This window comes from Larimichthys crocea, chromosome XI, assembly GCF_000972845.2.
Source record: "Larimichthys crocea isolate SSNF chromosome XI, L_crocea_2.0, whole genome shotgun sequence".
NCBI lineage: Eukaryota > Metazoa > Chordata > Actinopteri > Sciaenidae > Larimichthys > Larimichthys crocea.
Genome location: NC_040021.1, coordinates 15,570,343 through 15,593,724, shown reverse-complemented (window position 1 = coordinate 15,593,724; position 23,382 = coordinate 15,570,343). Strand labels below are relative to the sequence as shown.

Below are 23,382 nucleotides of genomic sequence, written 5' to 3'. Positions count from 1 at the left end.
CCCCAAACCGCTGAGATTGTATATGATTTATAGCACCTGTCTCTTGAGTTGATTTGCTGCCAGTTGCTCAAATCCTCCTTAAGCTTTGAAATTGCTCATTCTTCCTTTGCAAAACAAATATGCATGTTCAGGTGGAAAACTTTTTCAAGTATTTTATTTGGAAACGTATTACTAGTAAGAACCTTGTCCGTCATTTTCAAAGTAAATTCTGATGGTGGCATGAGATCTTTTACAATTTCTGATGACCCATTCAAACTTGTGTAACATCACATTCATTACATTAGATTTAATGGACTGGTGTATAGGATTAGTGGCATCTAGTGCTTTTGTTGCCAATTGCAACCCCCTGACATCACTTTCTCCTTCCTAGCGTGAAGGAGAAACTGCAAAATTAGATTAAATTATTTAGAATCAGTGTTTTGTCTATTCGGGGCTACTGTAGGGCTACTGTAACATAGAAACACAACAGATAGCTGTTCATTTGTAAGAGAAAAAGTTATTTCTTCTTTTAAAAGTTAGGCTGCATAGTCTTGCTTTAATGTAACACTGTTATTGGTTTAAGTTGTCCAACACTTCTTAGCTCTGAGCATGAATGTGAGGTCTTGCTTCAGGTTGGATAGAGGATTTATGTGACATTGTTGTTGGTAAATAGGATTATTCAGCTGAGGCTCAGAGATGTAGTTTTTTTAGTCCATGACAAAGACACCCATCTACAGTGTCTTTGTTGTCGCCTAATTCCTCCATTGCTTTACATCCCAACAGGGATAAATTACACATAAGTGATGTGTGGTTGTTAAACAACTCTTTTTTTTTCAAACTTTTGAAGATTATGCTTTTTAAAGTGGAAGGAATATTGCTCAAAGGTATAAATCTGCATTATGGCTTGAATATGTGTATTTATGCTTGCGGAACTGTTTGCCATATTGTCATTCAGTCCTGATGTATACAATGTTTTTAAATATATGTTTAGGGTAGGCAGCAGAGTTGATAGCAGTAAATTCTTCACAAAACCTTTATTGTAAATTATGCATAAATCACCACATTACTTTTGCTTTAGAGGCTCCCCAAAGAAAAGATGTACTTTCTCCCTGAAGCCATATGGACTGATCTGAATGTCTAAACGGTAATGTAATGAAATTCCTCCTTCAAACCTAAACCTAAGGGTGAAGTTATTTTGCAAAGATACAAAGCGGGTTTTATCTGTAAGAAGCAGAATATTTCCAGTCTTTACAGTACCTGTGTTATTCCCCAGTAACAGCTCTCACTTTCTTCACATAAATATAGTTAGATGTTCTGCTCTCCATAAAAGTGCCTGCAGCTCACGCTGCCTGTGTTTGCCAGTTGATTAATCTACAATTCATCAACAAAGTCGATGGTACTGTGAAGGCATTCACAGCAGGTCAACACATCTCATCGGAAAAAAAAGGTAGACTATCCAAATAACACATTTTAAATGGAAATCTAAACCATGAATAATGCATTTGTAATCATTATCATAAAAAAACGAACACCAAAAATACAATATAACTCAATATAATACATCAGCATGTGTGCTAGTTATATCAGAGTCTATGCCCTCTCTAAAAGCATAAACTTTCTTTTATTTAAGCATTTTATTCTCAGAGTAGTGCGTTTTCAGACCACCTGACTTAATTTTGACTGTGCTCCACATAGCGGTTTCATAAAAAGACAAAATAAAAGCCTGGGTTGCTTGGTAACAAGGCTGTTGACTTCTACAACAATTTGCCCAAACAGCTTGAGTGACCTGTTAGCTTTTAAATGATAAGGCCGGTGAATATGACCCTGACCTCGTGTTACAAATGGTTTGCTTCAGCCCCGACCACTGTGCATTTTCCTCCTGACTATTAAGAGAAAAGTATTTTGTTCGGTGTGTGGGTTATTTCTCCCGAGCTGTTGCAACCTGTGAGAGTGCAGCGCTAGGGCAGTAATACCAAGCAGGGGCCTTTGGCAGTTCTTGGAGAGAGGCAAAGTAGGTTAAAGTTTTACGGTGCTGATAATTGAGTCCAGTTGCTGAGGGCCCTCGGAGAAGCTCCATGATTGCACCAAAACGCACACAAGGGCACAGACAGAGGAACACATACAAACACATCACACGATGAGACGCTGATTTCTTTTGAGCCATGAATACCCCAGATGCACTGGCAGCTCTCAAATTAAGCAGCTCAGAGACAGAGGAATCAAATGCGTTTCCATTAAGGGGCAAATATTCCATCTACCCCCTGTCATAACGACACTGTATGGCAGCATTATGGGGAAATATCAAATTAGGCTGTTTCATTTGGAGGACTGTTGTGCATTGCGAACAGCTTTGGAGATCAATTGAGCTGCTAGGTAATGAGCGGCAGCGGCCTGCTCTAATATACTCAGTAATGTTCTTTTGATTGCTTTGGTTAATCTCGCTCTGCCGTGCAGGGGAGGTAGGCCCCCCTTCTCTCCGCTGAAACTCACTCCTCAGCCCAGGTTAAAGGGAAAAATAAGAAATGGGGAGCAGTGCTACATGTCAAGTGATATGAATCGGATTATTAAATCTGGACAATCCCTATTCATGCTTTATGCCACTTGGAATTCATTAGACTCTATAAGGATGCGGCCTATGAAAAAATAAGAAGAAAAGACCTAGCTGAACAGTGGATGACCTTCAAATGAAGTGTTGGCGATGTGTCGATGCTGAAGTGGATGGAATCAGACACAGTACCCCACTCTGCTCTATGAAAGCAAATCCTCTCACTCATGTGCCACTCACAAACAAGTAAGAGGCGCTCTGTCGCTCCACAACAACACTCACAGCTGTGACCATTTAATATGCTCCGGCTCGGATTCATTCCTCTGCACCTTTTGCTCTCACAGAAAATGCTAACAAACCTGTCCAACCACTTTTGCAATATGCTCCACCACAGTACTGCATGCCACACCATCTGCCATGTTTCGCTTCGCAGTGTGAATATTTATTTGCTGAAACTGGATTGCTCAGCATCCACCTACTTTTGCAGAATCGTCCATTCGCGCACTTTGTGATGGCTGTCAAGTTGGGGTTTAGAGATTTGTGGGACTGTGCAGTCACCAGCTGTGAGCTGCTGGTGGTGTCTGTTGTTTGGAGACAAGCTGCTGTGGAATTTGACTGACTCTTACCTTTCCACGTGGTCCAAATTCCCTGATACACCCAGTCCTCCGATGGTGTAGAGTTTTCCGTCGTACACCAGGCTGTTGTGTCTGCAGCGAGCCACCGTCATCCGGGACACCAGATTCCAGTTGTCCAACAGGGACATGTAACACCATACATCAGCCACCATCACACCGGACTCTGTGCCACCTGAAATATATAATTGTAAGGGTTATTTAAGCCGGTATGTAGGATGGTTGGGAACTTTTCCAGGAAACCAAGAACTGTTTGAGGGAACTGGAAATTTGCTTAGTTTTCGAAGAGACAAAATGAATGTAGCTGCTGTAGGATCGCTTCAAGTCCCTGCTTCAGGAACACTGTATTTCATTGTCCATCATTGGTTCTTCAGTGGAAGAGAAAAGGACCTGAAACTTTTGGGTTGAAAAGGGCTATATGACTTCTTAGTAGTAGACAGCACAGAGATTATGTGTACTTGCAAAACTCTGGCTACTGGTAGGATCATTTTCCTTAAAATTAGTTTGTCTTTCTTTCTATTCACTGTTGAAATCTCCGCTCCTAAATATGATGTATTTTTCAGAGGTTGAAAAAAAGTGTGGTGCTGGGCAGACTTTTACAGACTGAAAGTTGTTGCTGCTGCTACGTTGACTAGTGAAGCGGCCAACCATCAAAACTGTGCTTGTTTCTGTTTGCTGTGTAGTTTGACATGTAACACCAGCCGTGACTCAGTGACCCTGCTTCTGGTGTGAGGAAGGTTACAGAGCGGAGCCTGTTGATTGGCTAGCTCGAACGCCTCTGAATTCTCCATTGGCTGTCTGACTCTCAACGGACACATGCAGACCTGTTCCAAAGCCCAAACACAAATTTACATTTATATGAAAAGAGGGAAAGGAAAGGTACACGCAGGACAAATCCTGCTGCATTTCCACGGTGCAATGTCAAGGTCTGAGTACCGTGCAGGATTCTTGCACAAATGGACCGTGGAGGAAGAAATTCAGTCTACCTCTGGAGCAACTTAAAGGTGTCTCATAGAGGGAGTCACAGAGTGCACAGTGTACCACTATGGAACAAAATACACTGCAGAACACTGCAGCGACTGTAAAGCCAGACAGGAAAAAGAAAAAATCATGTTAAAAAATGCTTCACAGAAGGTAAATAGAAGGGACATTCAACACAAAAAGGACTCTTCTGAAAAGAAAGACATTAAAGTTGTCTGCGGTGTTTGGCAAAGCTAGGTTTTCAAAGCAACAGATGAGTAAGCTTCGAGCCCTCCAGCCAGCCTTGCTTTTAAAATTCAAGCTCTTTCACAAAGGTCACAAGGAAGTTGGCGATGCTCTGGGTAGCTTCACTTTGCAGTCATATCTGTCACAGAGTGAAAATGTCCCCACTAAGAGACCATGAATGTCAAGTGTGGAGACCTTTTTCAGGACTTGTGATGATTAAAGTGATTTTCACCATAAGAGGTCAGAGACCAGAAATTCCACCGTTTGCCTTCGAAAATTCTTCATGATAAAATTAAGAGAGAATATGTGTGTTCATCACCTTTTCATGCCAAGTCAAAAAACCTTAAGGAATTAGTTTCATTATCATTATCAGTGTTTCTGTAATGAGGCTGTACAGCTGTGCTGAGCTCTGCTTTGAGCTAAATGCTAATGTCAGTATGTTTACATGCTCAAAATATCTATGTTGACATTTTGATGCTTAGGAGAAGCTGTTTTCTGTTTTTGCATATTCACATTTGCTTTTTAGCAAACATAAGCACAGTTGTGGCTTTCTTTTTTGTTGCTTTTATTGGGCAGCAGCAGAAGCAGAGGCAGACAGAAGCGAGAGAGACGGGGGCATGACATGCAACAAAGGCTGCCAGCTGAAATCGAAGCACTGATGTTGCAGAGGCCATGTGGCGATGCCAAGGCAAAGCGCTCTGCACAAATTAGAATTTGACTTTTGACTTTGAGGGGGATCCTCAAAGTTATTATGATTCACCCTGAGGGCAACATGAGTGTCTGTACCAAATATCGTGGCAGACCATCTAATAGTTGTGAAACAATTCACTGAAAACCGCAAAGGTCATCTTCACCGTAGCACTAGATGAAAAGTCTGTATGATTCATCCTCTGGGGACCATGAATGCCGTAGCAATCCATCCAATACCTAATGAGACCTGGTCTAAAGTGGTGGACCGACTGTGAGACTGGCAATGCCATCCACAGAGCCATACTGCTAATGTGGCAAAAATGATGTAGGTACAACAAAATCAGCCTGGTGTTATAATGTAACAGTAACTTGCGAAATTGTGTTAACCGTTTAAATCAAAAGACTTTTGAGGACAGTAAGTGTCTATGTCATTAAACTAGTTGTATGTATTTACTTTTTTATTTATTTTTTTTACTTCCAAACTTGATATGAAAGGTTCAAGGATGCAGAACTTTCACTACTGCAGTGTGATAAACTGATGGCATCTAATATCCCTCCTGCTCTGTGCCACTAAACGACTGTGACAAGAAAGCTACAATTGTGCTGCTGAAATGGGTGATTTAGCTCACCTGACAGGTAGATGTTGTCTCCTGCCGAGATGACACTGAAGAACTCGCGGTCGTAGAAGGGCAGGCTGGCCAGCGGGTACCACTTACTGTTCTGGGGGTTAAAACAGGTGACCGCTGTCAGGGAGCGCTGGTTCATCCCGATTGCCTGACGCCCTCCCACCAGAACTATCACCTCCGCTACACCTAAAGGACAAAAGGAACAGGAGGAGGATGGAGAAAGAGGATGATTGGGGTGGACAAAGGAAGTAAAGAGATGGGAGAAAGCAGGCCATCAGGGAAGGTTTCCACCAGTAAATACGGGCTAACAAAGCCTCTCTGAGGCTGTTTTACAGTGTTACAGTAACTAACAGACATGTTTTGTGGTTACCTGATATTAAATTTATATATGGTTTCAAGAGCAAAGGGAAACACTTTCACTAATTTAATAATGGCAGCATGTTGATCCTTTTCTCAGACCGAGAACCTTGATATGCTGTGTGAAAATTTGACTAACACAACCAGCTGTAGATAAAAGTATGCCGTTTTGAATTCAGCAGGCCTCGGCTGTCCCTGAGTCAATAAGCTTGTCGGGAAATGCAAAGCAAAATGCAAAATAGAAAAGTTTCCTCTTGGTCACAGGAAACTACTGAGTTAAATGGGAAAGAGTAACTCAATTACCAAGACTGATGGGCCTGCCATTCGTTTGGTTGCCGCCCAGCTTTTATTCTCCCTTCCTACATGTAACACTAAGCACTAACCTACACACTCACTTGTCCACACACTCACAGTGAAACATACACTGTTTGGGCATGGTATAAGACAATCGCAAAATCAATGGGTGAGGATCAATGTGTGTACATTTGTACGTGGCGATGTGTCTTGTCTCATATACACGCACATCTGCTGAGGACCTTGTGTGATTAAGAAGATACTTGTCCCCATTACTCCTCCTCACCCGATCTCTGCTCTCAGACACACATGCACAAACACACACACTTGAGCTGCTGGATAAAGACACCAGTGATCCAAAACACACAAACAGGTTGGCAGGCTGCCACATGCGTGTCTCAGGTCCTCTCAGTCTTCAGCAGCAGGCTCCAGTGAGCAGGCAAGACGAGCCGCCAGACAGAAATGAGCTGTGTGTTTGTAAGCAGCAGGCAGGCGGGCAGAGGGAGGCGAGCCAGGGAAGGAGAGGAGGGCAATAGGGAGAGATGGAGACGATGAGAGAAGAGAGAGAGAACGCAAGACAAAACAAAGAGGGAATGAAAGAGGGAGAGGAGGGAGAGCTAATCTTCATACACTCCAAACCAAGGCTAACCACTGGTTCATCTGCTTGGATCGATACTTTTCCACACAGACGCTCCTGACAGGCACATCCATAGGTGGTTGTCTTTTCCTTCTGCTACTTTGTTCTATTTTTTCTTAAGCTTCTCTTTTTCTTCCAAAGCTGCTAAAACAGAGAGCTTTTCTTTAGGAAGAGGAAAAGGAGTAAATAAGGAGAAAGATACAAAAACTACAATGGGCTTTGCTGAGGCTGAGCAAACAGACAAAGCAGTAAGCATTGCCTCAGACATATCATGGACATACAGCTTAGACTTAGTGGACAGCTTAAAGCTGGCTGGCTCTTTCCCTCAGAGTTTTTTAAGAACGCGTTCCGCCGCGCAAGGACAAAAAAAGAAAGTGATGGCTCAAGGAGAAATTGTGACAGTGTCACTGTGAAGATGAAGGTCTGGTACACAAGCTAAAAAAAGGACCATCATGAGAAAATGCGGAAGGCGTAGGAGTCGTGCACGTTGCCGCCCTTTCTGGCAGCGTGTAAAAAGATGCGGGCAAATTTGGAGCGATGCTAAAAAAGATTTCAGTTGAATTCGTTCCCATCATGGGTCTGTTTTCACAGCTTCATGCCCCAGACTGCAAGCCTCAAACGGCCTTCAAGACCTCCAACAGACCTTGGATGCGCAGCTAATAAATGGGAGTGTAGGTTTATAGGACAGTCGCAGCTACAGCGACTGTTCTTTGAAAAAAAAAAAAAAAATGGTTCTTTGTCTTCTTTCTCATGAGCCTCCAACCAGCACACACATTAATTATATTGACTTTGTTCTGCTATTGTTCATCCTCATGATTAGTTTGCTGCTATTGCTGTATGTGTTTGCACTCCATTTCTCTTTATCACATGCTATTTTTCAACTTTATTGGATTTTAAAAGTTTGCCTGGTTTCTATGCCTTTATAGGATTACATTTTTCATCTCTTTTTCTTTCATCCCATTAGCTGGTTGAGTTTGTTGATATTGACTGCCTCAATTAACTTGGCAAAGTTCCTATGTCTCTGTCTGAGCCAATTTAGGATTTTTTTTCTTTTCTGTGCACATCAATTAATGTTCTACTGTTTAATGTTTGTTTAATATCTGTGTACATTAATATTAAAAAATAAATTATTCAATTCCATCTTAAAACGTAGTGGAGGATGTACAATTCACGTCACTCTGACAATATAAAAGAAAAAGACAGACTAATCAACATGTTATTTCTTCTGTTGTTTTTCTACATACAATTTCTCCCCCACCAAACCAACTTCAAACCCCACAGTGTCTAATTAGGCCAACTTAAGCTATTCCACATGCTGCTTCATGTATTGTACGTGCAAGTCTTTATTATCACCTAGAGCACATGTTCAGGGTTGTTCTCAGCGCTTTCCGCTTGGCAAGACACGTCAGACAGAGTCCACATCTGGGCGTTAAGGTTGTAAGCGCGGCTCTGACCCCTGAAGCCCTGAACACATTCACAAGCTAACACAACCCAACACTGGCCTGTCAGAACGCAACAAAACAGGAAGAGCGGCACCGCTGACGGGAAGTCACGGCATCGGATCAGACGGTTGCGTGGGTGTGTGTACGTGTGTGAGTTTTTTCTCAGAAAACGAAGCCTCACAGGGATGGCTGTCAGTCAGTCGGAGGTTTGATGGGAGTTGGGTAGAGGGATGAAGGGATGGAGGATCGAAGGATGGAGACGAGTGGTTGGGGATAAAGGGATAACCACGTCTTGACAGCTCTTGTTTTTTTTCTCCTGACGGAGTTTATACCCATGGCAGTTTTGGGAGAAAAAGTCTCCTTCTGACTGTTACTGACCTTTTATTATATTTTTGGTACATTCTAGATTCCAATATTCAGGAAATAGTAACTTTGTGCAAGCTTTGTGCAACCCTGCTTATCAGAAACATATGTTACCAAATGAATGTTTTAAATAACATGCAGCTCCGCAAGATGTGTATTTTTTTGAAATCCACATCTTGTGTGCTTTGGCAAAAGTACCGGTATTCATTTTTTATCCATCCCTGCATACAGACTAAACTAAAACACACTGAGAAGTCAAGAAAATGTCAAGAAATTGTAACTTCTATTGACGATCATTACAGACAATACAGACAAATACAGACTTTCCATTTCATGTGAAGTTCAGAGATTTTCGAACACTTTCACTTTAGTGGTTTTGTGGTGCAGTGACTGTCTTTTTTGCCCACCTGGTCTAGGGAGTCTAGTATTCAGTCTCTTTTTAGCTCTGGGTTGAGCTGACCAAAATCTGTCTCTAAGCTATTAAATGCTCCACTCTGGCTAGCTGCTAACTTTGCCTTTTGGTGCTGTGCAGGTAGTGTCCAGTGGGTTTTTAGAGCTTTTCCACTGAAAAAGCTGCCTCCTGCATCCGGAAACAACACCAGCGAGAGTGAACCAAACTGTAAAAATAGAGAAAAGGGAAGGCACTAAAAACTTAAAATGTAGAAGTGAGCTGAACTGCAGAGTTGGTGATAATTATCTGTGGGTTTGCCACTGGAAATGACTTTCTAGATCCATTAAAAAAAAAAAAAAAGAATACACATATCAATTATTACCGCTTTGAGAATTTCCTGAAATGGACAATTAGAAAGGCATCAATCAAATCTCCAGTGGGAAACAGTGAAGCAGTATGGCAGTATGCATTAGGTGTAAACAGAGACTAAAATGGTGACATCTGGAGAGAGCCCAATATTAAATCTCTCAGAGGGAGGTTATGCAGTCATTGCAGGCTAAAATGACAAAAAATACAGGTCCAAAAAGTAAGTGTTCTGATCGACGGACAGGCTTGGGTAAGAGCTGAATCTCAAACTGAAGTTCATGCCCACCCACAGAGCATGACACACACACACACACACACACACACACACACACACACACAGGTGCATGCACGCAAAAACACCCCCTGACAGTTTTTGCGCATTGCTTCCACCCAGCTCAGCTTCAACCAAATGAAACCTATCTGTGACAGGAGCATGCCGCCCATGCTTTACCCCATGCTGGAACAAGCTGGATCCTCGCTGTGGACACGCACACATGAACGTACAGTCACTCCAGCAGAAGAGAGGTTGATTGAAAGATGAAGACAGAACGGAAAGATCCTGTCGTCTCCTCTTCCTTGCTGCCACACTGGGTCTTATCTCACCTTGTTATGTGTCTCCTTGCTCTCTGCCTCATGCTGTGACCCTGCTTTCCTTATTCCTTTTTTTTTTTTTTTTTTTTTTGCCCTGCGGCTAACACCTCCCTCGTTCTCCATCTCTCGCTCTTTTTTCAACCCACGGGACATCGCTGTCTCTTTCTCCTTCTTAAAATTGTTCTTTCTCAAACCCCGGGAGTCTTTGCTTTCCCCCGCTATATTTCTTCATTTCATCTTTCTTCACTGCATCCTGTTCATTCACCCAGTGCACCTTTAACCTTTTGTGAACTTACTTTAACCAGCCATACTATGCTGCTAGTACAGTAAAAGGGACATGTGGGGTTGGGTTGAGTGCACAGAAATACATGCTGACACCTAGTAGTTACTCTGCATAGTTAAATTTGCACATGCAAGAATTGCCCTCCCAGGATTAGATTTGACTTGACCTTGACTTTAAGTACTAATGCCAGCTTTATTAATTCTTGGAAACAGCATTTGACAAAACAATCATACTTCAAGCTTCATTAAGTAGCTTTTGATAATATCACACAATCTGTATCAACGTCGTTTCCAAGGTCAAACATGAACTGTGCCCAGCTACAATTTCAATGACAACAGAATAAACATCTTCCAATGAAAATCATGTGATATGATCGCATGTAACACAACAGTACTCTATTCTATATACAATATAAATGGATCTTGAGATGGGATTGGTTTGTCAAATACCAGACGACACCTGAAGCCCATGCTCTTTCTTTGGATTAAACAGTCACATCGTAAAGCAACAGGTTACTGCTGCCTTAGATGCTCTTCAGTACTGTCTTGGTTTCATCAGTTCAAACTGTTTATTTAACACAAAACTAGGCTTATAGAAAAACTGTTTAAAGGGTTAATAGCTTGACAGCCACCGGTCTACATTGTTACATCAGAATTGATTACATGGATTTAGCTGTGTATCATAGTTGAGTAGGCTTAGCACTTTCAGTCACCAGCAAGGGGAGCTGCACTGCAAAAAAGCTACAGATTTGGTAAGTGACCCTGGTGATTCAGTTCAGCTTCATGGTATGGTGTTAAAGATTTGTTCCTTCATATGCTAAGCAGCGCTACTGTGCAGCAGACATAAAGTACAAAATACAAGTGGTGAATAGTAAGTCGCAGCTTGTTTTGCACAATTAGCATCTTCTCATACTCTGCTTACGTTTATTTTCTGTGTACATCCTCCATTATGAGTAGAACGGCTTTAAATAGAGAAATCCACAAGGGATTTGACGCAACACCGTACCTTATGAAGGAGTACATCCATCAAATAATTGTTTCTACAGTCAGAATATGAGAGTTTGAGCTCAGTTTTTCATTAGTCTTTAATTTTGTTATTATCCTCAAGGAAATTTGGTTGGTTTGCAGTCAGGCATTAAACACATAAATCACAAGAACGCACAGATGACAATGAAAAACAACCATCTAGTCTGGTGCGATGGGAAAAAAAAACTGTTGTGTGCATGTTAATAAATGTGTCACATTTGTGAATATATTTGTTTAGTGTATGACTGGAGAAAAGTGAAAATGTGCAGACTTGCTCACTGGGTATCACAGCCACTGTGACACTGGCAGTCAGTCTCTAAGGGCTCAGAGCCATTTATATCTCACTGCTGGTCCATAACCATTTTTTCTTATCTCAGCCTCTTCTCTCTAATCTCTCTCTTTTGCTTTTTTTCCTCTTATAATCCTATGATTTCTCTCCCAGGGTGTTAATTTGCTATGGCGAGGATCAGGGGGCAAAAGGCTCCCAAATAATGTCACGGTACAGGCAGGTGTAATATGTATATGTGCTTGATTTGTAGTGCAATGCCGGAGTGCAAAAATCTGCACTCTGGTGACCGGTTGGTGAAATGTACTCAAACTATGTTTGTTGTATCTATCCATGCAGATTTTTTTTTTATTTTTTTTATTTTCCTGAGATTTTCACCTCCACCCTAATACAATCAAAGTGAGTAGCCTTGTGGTGCTCACAGCCTTTTAAAAATGACATTAAAAAGAAAATCTCTACAGCATTGCGTCTTTCCAGAAAATGTCTCCAATACTCGGGACAATCCAGACACCTCACTGTGAACAGTTTTTGATGGAACGACTTTCTACCAAAAGAAATAATCCCTATGGAGACTGTTCAGGGTTTGTTCTGTGATTCTCCAGAGTGGCTGTGACTGTCACTGGAAAGAGATGTTCCTGTTGAATTTTTTAAATGTAATGTTTCAGTGATGTAAGTAGCACACATGAAATTTAATTCCCCCACCATGTACTGCATTGGGAGATGGCTATCTCAAAACCTGGGCAAATAAAATTAAAGCTATCCACATTGGGAAGAGGAAGGCCAGAAGATGTTTTTTTGTAATTTAGTTGAATGACCACTTGAACATTTTAGCATTTAAATCTCATACATTATAAATTTGATGCAGGCACACATCCAGAAAAAAACCCAAATCCGCACCATCAGCACATGCAGTGATACAGCTCTAACCGGGTTCACTTTGGCTGTTGAATATTGGATGAGGCTGAAGCAGCCTTGCAGCGGGTACAACAGGTCAAAGTGTTAGATGTGGCATGAGTGATGCTGAGGCTGATCCGTGTTCCAGTAAATGCTGCTTGCTTTGGAGCTGAGCACGATCTGCAGCTCTAGGAACAGGATGAGTCAAGTTTTCTGGCTCCAGCCGAAGCTATTGTTCACCCGCATCCCCCTCCCTTCCTCTCTTCTCTCCCTCGCTCTCTCCGTCCTCCTCTGTAGCTCAGGCTGACAGTATTTCAGTAGCAAAAAGGTCAAGCGGGCAGAACCTTAATTTTGTTGCAGCCCCTGCAGACATTCAGACTAGAGGTTATCTAATCTGGATTTACTGCCTCCATGTTAGATCTATGAGCCGAGATAGATGTGTTTGCTCGAGATTCCACTGATAAGCCGCAGGAATATCAAAAACTCATACTCCAATTCTCCTGTGAATAGCTGCATCCAACTGTCTCCCGCTTGCTCGCTCTGTCTCTTTCTCCCTCCCTCAAACACCATCTCAGACTCCAGAAATAAAATCGGAAGAGGATCCGCTGAAGGGCACTCTTCACATAGAGCGATTAAGACATTTCTGGCACACTCTCCTGCATCCTGCTTTTCCAGTTTGAGAGGTGAAACAAGAGTAATCTCACGCTGCATTGGCTCTAAAAGACAAATCAGGCTGAATAATTACACAGGGCAGGACAATAATCAACAAAGTCCTGACATGAAAAGAAAAAAAAAAGAAAAAAAACACAAGGCTTATAATTGTCTGTCCAAACTGCTGACAGCTTCCCCGTCGCGATCGCCTTGCTTAATGGTTAGCACTGAAGCTGTGCAGCCAGAGAGAAATGACAAATAAATTAAATTATTGCAAGAAAAAAAAGAGCTACTGTCAGTGTTGACGAGGTACAGTTGAGGAAACTTTTGAGGCCATCAGCGAGACGGTGTTAATCGGTCCACAGCCGGAAGCAGTAGGTGGCAGACTTCAGAGGGAAGTCATCTGATGATCTTTTATACTCCCTTTACAAGGTGTGAATCTTCTCTTTATTTGCTGTGGTGGCACACTAAGGCTACTCTCCAAGGAGCTGCTGGCTGGCGGAGGTGTGAACGAGTAGATGAATGTCACGCCTGTGGGCTTCGGACCTCACAGAACAGCCTGGTTTTATTGTCTCCAAACTGTGGATGCAAGCCAAGCTATTGTGCTGGCTAATCTAATGAAATCCAGCCATTTTAGACCACCACACAACCAGCGCACAGTGTTTTATATGGCTCGCCTTATGCAGCAGGAATGTAAAATGGTTAATAACATTCAATATTTACTTTTCCCGAGTAATTCAGGGAGCAGTTCAAATCCTTGTGCCACACATGCGAGGGCTCTGATCTCAGTTTGGAAATTTAAAAAAAAAATCCTGTTCTAAGGAAATTTAAATTGAGTTACCTAGTGTACGGAATGATCACATAGATAAAACGCTTGTGCAGAAACGCTGGAGTTAACCTGCTGCATACACAAACTCTTATCTCGGTTGCTCCTGCTGCTGCTGCTGTATGCCTTACTGTAGTTCTTAGCCCTTCCACCTTTAGATAAACGAACACTTGATTACAGATGATGAAGTGGACAGAGGAAAAGACAGACCGAGAACGAGTGGAACTACTGTTTAAGGATTCCTTCCAACAGAGTATGTATTTTAAGGTTTAACAATGTGTGTGTGCGTGTGCATGTACTGTATGTATGTGTGTGTGTGTGTGTGTGTGTGTGTGTATGAGAACGAGACAGAGAAACAGTGTGAGCCGAGCTGGACCCCTGCGTCTCCCAGTCATTACAGCTCATTTGTCTGAGTGCTATTCCACTTGGCTGGGTTGAGTTAACAGTTTGCCCTGGCACTCTCCACCCTCCTCTGAGCCGAGTGCAGCGTCACATGTGGAGAGAAGGAAATGGGAACATAATGTATGGTTTTTGTCGGGGTGCACACTGACACACACACACACACACACACACACACACACAAACAAATGCACACACACAGCATGCATACCCAAGAAAACTTTTGTTACTTCCTTAATAGCAGAAAAACACACATATTGATGTAACAAATCAGTGCGCATTTATGACTTAAGACAAAATGGTTTGTGAGTAAACTCTCAGCACCAGCGGCTGTTTAATCCCCTCGATCCCCTGGAAAGTCTAATGACAGCTAATCAGATGCACATCCACACTCTAATTAACCAATTAGGAGCTAATGGATACACATACAGTACGCAAAACATTGTGGATTCATTGATGAGCAGCCGCACATCAGCTACATGACCCCCTACCTTCCTGAAAAAGTTTGCTACTGCAGCAGGAAACTCAACTATGGTAAGAAAGACACGAGATAAAAAAATCAAGCATCCATAAAGATAGATATTCAAACAAAAACCGAAACACACTGAATACGTGTTTATATTTGAAGATCACAGGCAGGTAATTTCTATGCTGAATATCTTTTCAGGTCCTTAATTAGCATTTAATAAAATGAATATGCAGCGCTTCAACTCAGTAAAACAGAAAATAGAGAATAAAGAGATGGTCTCATTGTCAGTCAGCAAAGCAACTCAAAAATAAACTTAATGTCATGGTGGTTATTCAGACTTTTATGGCTCTTGCCATGTCATAATTCTGAGAGTAAAAGAGCTTTGTCCAAATGCTATCCAGACTTGTTATTGATGTATTATTTTTGTTTTTAAACTAGTTCCATTAACGCGCAGTAGCACCCTCTGTGAAACAATGTGGTGACCCGACAGAGTGACTGATATAAAAATGAACCATCAATGAAAAACTGGGCTGTAAAGAGAACTCTAAAGACATAAATTACAACAATACGGCACAGCAGGACTCTATATAAAGAAAAATCTTGGAAAACAAGACAATTAAAGAGTGTGTGGAAAACATCTGGCTAATTCTTTTCAGCTACAATAGAAATAACTTTTTTAGAGCTTACAGCTAATGGAGCAAGTACTCATTAAGATGTTGTCCTTTTTGTTAAACTAAAAAAAAAATGATGCTATTCCGTCTTACTGCAGAGTGAATCTTCATAGTCCATTAATGTTCAAATTGAAGGTATTCCTATCGTGGACATGATATATGAGCTCAATTAAGCACAAAACATAAAACTGGTAAATAAGGTATGAGATTTTCACCATATTACATCATAATGTAACATTCAGAGCTGTTAAAATCAATATTTTATTTTATTTCAATGTATTGACAATGGATAAAATGACTCTGTGTATTGTGTAAGGTATCACCCATAGAGAATTAGCACTAAACCTGCAGTTCCCCCTCAGCTCGATGAAGCTGTTCCATTCAGCATCTTTTTAATTAATTGGTTTGGTTTTGTGTTCCGTAACTTTACTATTCTAAATTCACTCTCACCGCTCTCTCATTAGTGTTGTTTTTCAGCAGCAGCAGAAGCACACAGCTGTTTTCAGCACAAAAAAAAAACTCTGATAATCTACCTAACCAGCACCAAAAGGCAGACAGACAAAAAAAAAAGGAAAAAAAAAAGCGACTAGCGAGCTGACAAATATTTGCCTCAGGAGCTGTTGGAACCGAAACAAGCTAAAAAGGAGAGTGAAATGTAGATTAGTTAGTTGGACAGACACATAACTTATATGAAGGCCACCTTTGTTATGTCTGCTGTGAAATAGTGTAAATAGTGTCAGCTAACACATAACAACTACAACTTCATTGTACTGCCTATTTCAGCTCATCATAGATTTCTTGGCATCTTTGTATATGTTGGAGGGTAAGGTAACAAAAAATAAAGTGCAGAAATAGCAGCAATATTTGAGGTAAATTAGAAACAGTCAGTAAATTTGTTTGTCTACCAGAGAATTAACAAGTGTACTTTTCCAAAAGTGCCTCACAATTTGGGCACACCTTCTTCCTCCTCCATTTTGCTTTAAAGGCTGCAGAGAAAATGTTTGCTTGGCTCTGTGTGAAGGTGAATGAACTGAATCTTACCTCTCAAGAAGACAAATTGTAACATTTGTCGTTTAGGGATGAAACTATAAAGGTATAAAAACCTATATGAGTCAAAGGAAGTGAGTAATTTTCTGCAGTTTTTAACTCAAATTTTAGCTGAATTGTAACTGTTAGAGATAACACTGTCGGTTGAGGTGCTGGTTAGTCAGATACAACATGAGTTGATGTTAATAACTGACTTATTGCAATCTGCAGAAAATAAATACAGTAGTGTTTCGATTTTGTTTTGTTTTTTTAACTCCATGCAGTTTTAAAAAGTTGTGATGTTAATTGTGAGTAACATGCATGCATTACGAATGCCCCCATAACACACTATAGATGCATTTATGCTAAAACACTAATGAATCAAAGTGGTAATTTGCTTTTTTCCCTTAGAAGAAATGTATGATTACCGTTTTTTTGTTTTTTTTTTAATCTAGTAGTGGTTCGGTCTCTACTAATGATTGCGAGGGAACACCTGCACTGTGAGTATAACTTCGGTCATTGCATTTACAGAAATAAGTCTGGAAGCAAAATGATCTTAATTAACAGTCTGTCTCAAAGGAGTAAATTAAATTTCTAGGTTGAAAAAGGTTGTAATTTAACTTAGATTTATGACTAGTAAAAAGAATGAATGAATGTGTGAGTCACTTAGATGTGTCCATGCACATACACACACACACACACACACACACACACACACACACACAAACACACCCACTGTAATACACCCACATATGCACGCGACTCACAAGTTCACAGATTGACTGCGCTCAGCAAGAAGCGCTTCACGGATGGCAGTTTTCCTTTCTTTTTCCGCTTGACAGACTTATCAACCGAGCTCAGGTGGTGCCCCATCTGCTTGCGCACATTTAAAATACACACACAAACACACACGCAGAGCCACACACTCACTTACTGCTTACACAAGTAGACACATGCTCAAGGAATAAACTCAATCAAATGTCTGCCCTTCAAATTTCATTTCTGATCCCCCTGGCTTCCTCTCTCCCTCCCTCTCTTTGACCACATCCCGACCTCTCCTCCTGTTCTCCCACGTCTCTTCACTTTTCTCGTCCTCTGTGTGCCAACCACAATTCTACCAACAACCTCAAACTCTCCTTCCAGTCTTTATCTCTCGCACTGTCCTGCATGTACACGTGCTAGTCGCCACATCTATCCTGCAATCCCAGTGACCATGCACCCTGCTGTGCAGAGCCCACCCTGTCCAATGCAGCAGATGGCTGAGCAACACATGCGCGCACACACACTTACAACCACTGAGACACACACACACACAGGCGTAAAAAAACACACTTGACAAGAATACTACAACTACACAAAATGTCAAGCTACATTCATTTTCACCAAGCACGGTGAATCACCACAAGTAGTTTTTCACACTTTATTTTCCTAAACACAAACACACTGATTAAATGTAGTCAGTCATAATAAGAACTTCAGCTTCGGAGGACTTCAAAACTTAATCGAGAGTTCTTACATATATTTCTCATCCACTGAGCCATCAGGGTATAATGCATCATGAATGTATTCATCCCAGTAGCATTTATGCATTTATATAATTCTGTTGTACAGAGCCACGAGTTGCTGTGAATCAATACACACTTCAGCCGCATAATGGGTAGGATGCATAAGATATGCACATACCAAACACTAAAAATGGGCCTTGACAGAAAATGCTTCAAGAAACTGCTGAGAACAAAGAGAAACTACTGGATCGCGGATGAATAATGGGATGATGCTGAGCGCATATAATGCCACAAATGTCTTTTCTCACGAGGCAAATGATTCTTTATAAATCCTTGTGCGACTGCATTACAGGCAATTAAAGATGCAAAAATATTAACCTAACACAATTCCCCCAATGTTTGTTTACTGGCAAATAAACACACTGGCAACACAGCAGTGTGGACAACAGTGCTGGCTAGTAAACTGATCTCTCCATAAAGTGCCATTTGTTAGGCAATTATCTTTATCCTACCAAGCAGAAAATAACTTGTGCCGAATGGTAAGGTGTGCTGGTGCGAAGCTCATAATACCATGCAGACACTATAATTAGGCAGCTCTTTACAGGGGGAAAGAGCGGGGTCTTGGCCGACCTGAGGGGAAAATCTAACGGCCAAAAGCAATTTGCAGGCGCCTTCCAATTTCCATAAATGATTCTTTGATTTTAACAATGTAAACAAACACGGTCTTCAATGGCTTGGACATTGGCGGCGGTCAGACAGTGAATAGTTGGCTGGTTGCTTAGAAAGCAAGGACAGACTTGACTTTGCCTAGGTGGTGTTAAAAAGTTGTTAAGAGATGTTTATGTGTTGGGTTTGCTGTAAAAGAACCCAGGTTCAGAAGCCTGCAAAAACCCTGTGAAGCCGTTATGGTTGGCCACTTTCAACTTTTCATGGTAAACTCAATCAGGCCTGGCTCCAGCTCAAGTCATTTGTTTGATTGTGGAAAGAAAAACCTGTGCTGACATTTGGAAATATGACCTGTGTATACTTTTAAGCATTTTGAGTAGTTGTGTGGAAAACATTATGGAGCACTAAATCATTGCTTTCAAGTTCTGGGCTAAAATCAATACAATTCTGTGGCATGTCAAGGTCTCCTTGCGGAGGCCTGACCTCTCTGTCATCTTGTTGCAGTAAAATATGAACAATGTATGTGTGGGGGTGGGTACATGGATCCTGCCAATGTGTTCTGGGTCAAGTACACTGGTGGGTGGCAGATCGTATCACTGCCACCTTGCTCTCCAGTCAAAGATAATGCACATAAGTGTATCTCTGTTTATGTGTAATCTGTTTGTACCAGCAGAGAGCCTCGGTCGGGTCCTGGTTGTCTGCATCTCTTGTCGTGCGTGGGGCAGCATGTGATATCGCTTGGCCTCGTTGACCAGATCGCGACACGCCTCCGACGACTTGATCAGCTCCTCGTTGTCCACCACGTTCAGCAGGTAGGATGGGTGGATGAAGGGGAGACGCACTACTGCCAGCAGCTCCGACAGATTCTGAGAAGACGAGAAGATGGGAAGGGGGAAAAAAGAGAGAGAGAGAAGGATTAGAGGTTGAAGGCTGCAATCAGTAAGTGATGCTTAAACATAACAGAGGGCAAAATTAAAGAAACAAAAGCAAACACTAATAAAACCACGTTTGCAGAGAGTGATACTGCCTGAGCTGATTAAAGAGGATTTATATGACGATTTTAAACAAATGGCAGACTGTGGATCACAGTCAGGAAACACAGATTCACACACCTTTCACAAAGAACAGAAGGATTCATTTCAAACATTATAATATTAATATCTATATATAGCTGTAAAAACAACTTTTTTTAAAGCAGATAAGGAACGCAAATGTTATGTATAAAGACCTCGGTTGTCAGAGAGAGGAAACCTGATGGTAGCAAGACCATTAGATCAGTTACTGTCATTGTCAGGCCCTCAAAACCTCAGTTTGTCACTTTTCTATTTCTATACTTGTGCAGGACAAAATGCCCTGATAAGGATGGTAAGACAAGATATAATCTCAAATTCACAATTTTTTGCACCGTAATAAGCACATTCACTGATACATTTCCGAAAAATCACTGAAAAGAAGTAATTAAACGTTATTCATCACTGAACGAGAAACCGCAAATAACATTTTGCAAAGTTTTCAGTAAGATCCGCTCGCCATCTAAATTTCATATGTGCATTTAGCTACGCTGTGCAAAGCGAAACGAGGCAGCGGGGGGTATTTTACTGCTTCCCTCCCACTGAAATCTTTCAACAGACAGCTAATGTTCTTCTAAAGGCTAAATTAAGACCTAGTTCCGGCTAATCACGACACATTCAAGCCAAGAGACGATTGGAAGCCGGATACTACAGTACCTAAACATTTTTAGGGCCTAACTAAAAAAAAAAAAGACTGAATTAACATAATTATGGTTCGTAATTGGCAGTGTTTCCTTGAAGGCGTGTCTCTGAGGTGAGGACTTGAGCATGACGATTAGGCTTTGAAGAGATTTAATGTTGTGGAGGGAATGACGAAAAATGACGAAAGTGCTCAACCATGGCAACATAAATATTTGCCTTTATGGTCACGTTTGTTCCACTGCTGCATGTGCATACATTTATCTGTGCTTATACTGTATAGGTGTTCAGACACAGAGGCAGGACAGACTGTTGCCATGGCAACCTTGTCTATAGCCTAGGCTGCTGAATGTTTGAGTGTGTGTGTGTGTGTGTGTATTTAAATGTATGCGTGCCGGTCTGTACCCCCATGGGAGTCTCATCTATGTCGACAGTAAAAGCTGTAAACAAGCTCGGACAGAGCGGCAGAGAGCTGGGTGGAGATTGACCCTGTTGACCCTTTGGCTCAGAGCGTTGTGACCGTACTGCGCGGGGAGAGCGACAAAACCACGGACTCAGAGAAATATCATTCAGGGAGAACAAATAATAAGCTGACACAGTGCCTAAGCAGCTCCCTCTCCCCACCTGAGGCCTTTTTACTGTGGCATGTGTCCCATTTGTTTTCTACCCATGTCCTGGGACTCGAGAGGAGAGAATAAAACAGTAGAGGAAGGGACGAAAGTGGAGGAGGGGAGAGAGTGGCATAAGAGGGGAAGAAGAGCAGGACAAGAACAGAGAAAAGACAAGTGAATTAAAGTGAACTGAAGAGAAAACGGGAAACAGGATGTGACGGGTCCACAGGAGTCGGATAAATCTGCTGATGACACTTCTTCTCTGTGAGCACGCTCAGAGCGAAACACCGTCCTGCAGATGGAACTGTTTCCCTCTTCCACTAACGTACACAGCTTACCTAACAGTTTATCAAACAAACAGCTCAATACCCACATAAACACTGGCGATAGCTCCCAGCGCATCAGTTCAAATGCAGCAAGAAGGTAAAGTCATAGACAACTACTTAGCATATTGGGATATTCTTCAGGGAAGAATCACTAACTCAGGAGAAGCTACTACTTCCAATTAAAGTGCCCCCATAGTGGGAGATTTGCCCCAGTAGTTACTGAGTCATGTCACACTCAAATGGAGGTGACTTAAGCTCCAGGCTTACTGCTCTGCTTTTCTATTACAAGCTACTTTTCTCCCAGTCTGCCACAACCTCACCTACTTTGGTCTTATGACATTATATCATTAATGCCACTAATCGGATGTGGACACATTTGAAAAAACATATTTGACGGTAAATCCTTTTTTAGACAAATATCCTTTAAACTAGTACAACCCAAGGAGGGCCTCCATTTTGTTGTACTTAAAATCAGGTTTGGCTCATGAGATCATACGTGTGCATCTGCGGGTCGTCTGAAATAGGTTCGCCACTGACCGCTCTGACCCTCCGAGCTAAATTAAAGCTGTATATGGGGCAGTTTCGGCCAGGTGGTGCCCTTAGTGGCACAGCGGAAATAAATGTGCTACAACGTCTGGGGGCGCATGTGGAAATCTTGCTCCCATTTGGAACAGCAGGTGGACAGGCTTGAATTTTGTCTCGTGGTCTTCTCGGGCGTAGAGTTTGCATGTTGTCTGGGTTTCATCCAAATATTCTGATCTCCTCTACAGTCCAAAAACATGCAGCTCAGGTGTGCCGGGGACTCGTGACTGTGAATGCATCTGTGCGTGTAACTATGAAATACAGTCCTGACCTGTTGCAGGTGTTTACACATGTCCTGTGCAATCCTTGCTGGGATAGATATCAATGACCTTGAATAGGAATAAGTGAGTATAGGAAATCATCTGGGTGCTCTTTAAATTCATAGTTCGTAATTTGGGAGCGCAACCAGTCAGCCGGTCACAAGTTCAAGTCATGATGGACAGTTTGAGCTCCTTGCACGTATTCTCATTAGCAGTATTGTCTTGGCAGACTGTAAACCACACCCACATCAATACACAAACACACACACACATACACACCAAGTTAAGTTTTCTTTACCTGTGGAGAATAAAGTAAAGAAAAACAAGCATCCTGCCGTACCATCTGCATATCTTATCTCCACACAAACCCACATCTGTTGTAGCCTGTTTTCACTTGCCAAACATCTTTAATATGGCAGTAAAACTACCTTAAAGAGACGGCATCTGGTATCTGCACAAAGGTAAGGACTGCCACCACATAAATATTCACATAAAAACACACCCAAATATACATGTACATTATACACACACACACACACACACACACACAGAGTTCTGCACAAGTAAATGTAGGAAGGGGCAGATGGATACACTCTTAATCAGATTTGTGGATTCAGTCCGAAGGTTGATTTGACTGAAAATCTTGTTGAAGAGATTAAGACAATGTAAAGTCACTGAGCCTGAACTCTGATTAAATAAACAACCATGGATTCAATTGTACTATGAACAGAGTGGGCTATCCCCTGAGTGTGTGTGTGTGTGTGTGTGTGTGTGTGTGTGTGTGTATAATGCCTGGCTGTTTTTCTCTACTTTAATTCAGATCCCTTTCTCCATCTCTAACTCTGTCCCTCCGGTTTAGAAAATAAATAAAATAAATAAGAAGAAAGAATTATTCTCCATCTCTAATTCTAACTAACTCACTCTCTCTCCCACTTCTTTTTCACTTTCTGTCTCTCTCTGCACCTCCATTGCCGCTCCTCGCTCTACCTCCCACACACGCATATATCGGCATGGAAATGAGGGAGAGTTGCACACTTGCTGCTAATATTCAAATCCAGTGTCAGACCCCACAAA

At 41.7% G+C, this 23,382-nt stretch overlaps 1 protein-coding gene across 4 annotated transcripts in view; it reads right to left on the bottom strand.

Annotated features, from left to right (window-relative positions):
• klhl29 (kelch like family member 29) overlaps positions 1 to 23,382 on the bottom strand; it is a 198,059-nt gene that overhangs the window by 31,464 nt on the left and 143,213 nt on the right. For all 4 annotated transcript variants that reach the window (XM_027284236.1, XM_027284235.1, XM_027284237.1 and 1 more), the window contains 3 exons: positions 19,488 to 19,686; positions 5,682 to 5,864; positions 3,151 to 3,331 (listed from right to left, as the gene is read on the bottom strand). In XM_027284236.1, the coding sequence (XP_027140037.1) occupies positions 3,151 to 3,331; positions 5,682 to 5,864; positions 19,488 to 19,686 (563 nt within the window). The remainder of the gene's footprint in view (positions 1 to 3,150; positions 3,332 to 5,681; positions 5,865 to 19,487; positions 19,687 to 23,382) is intronic.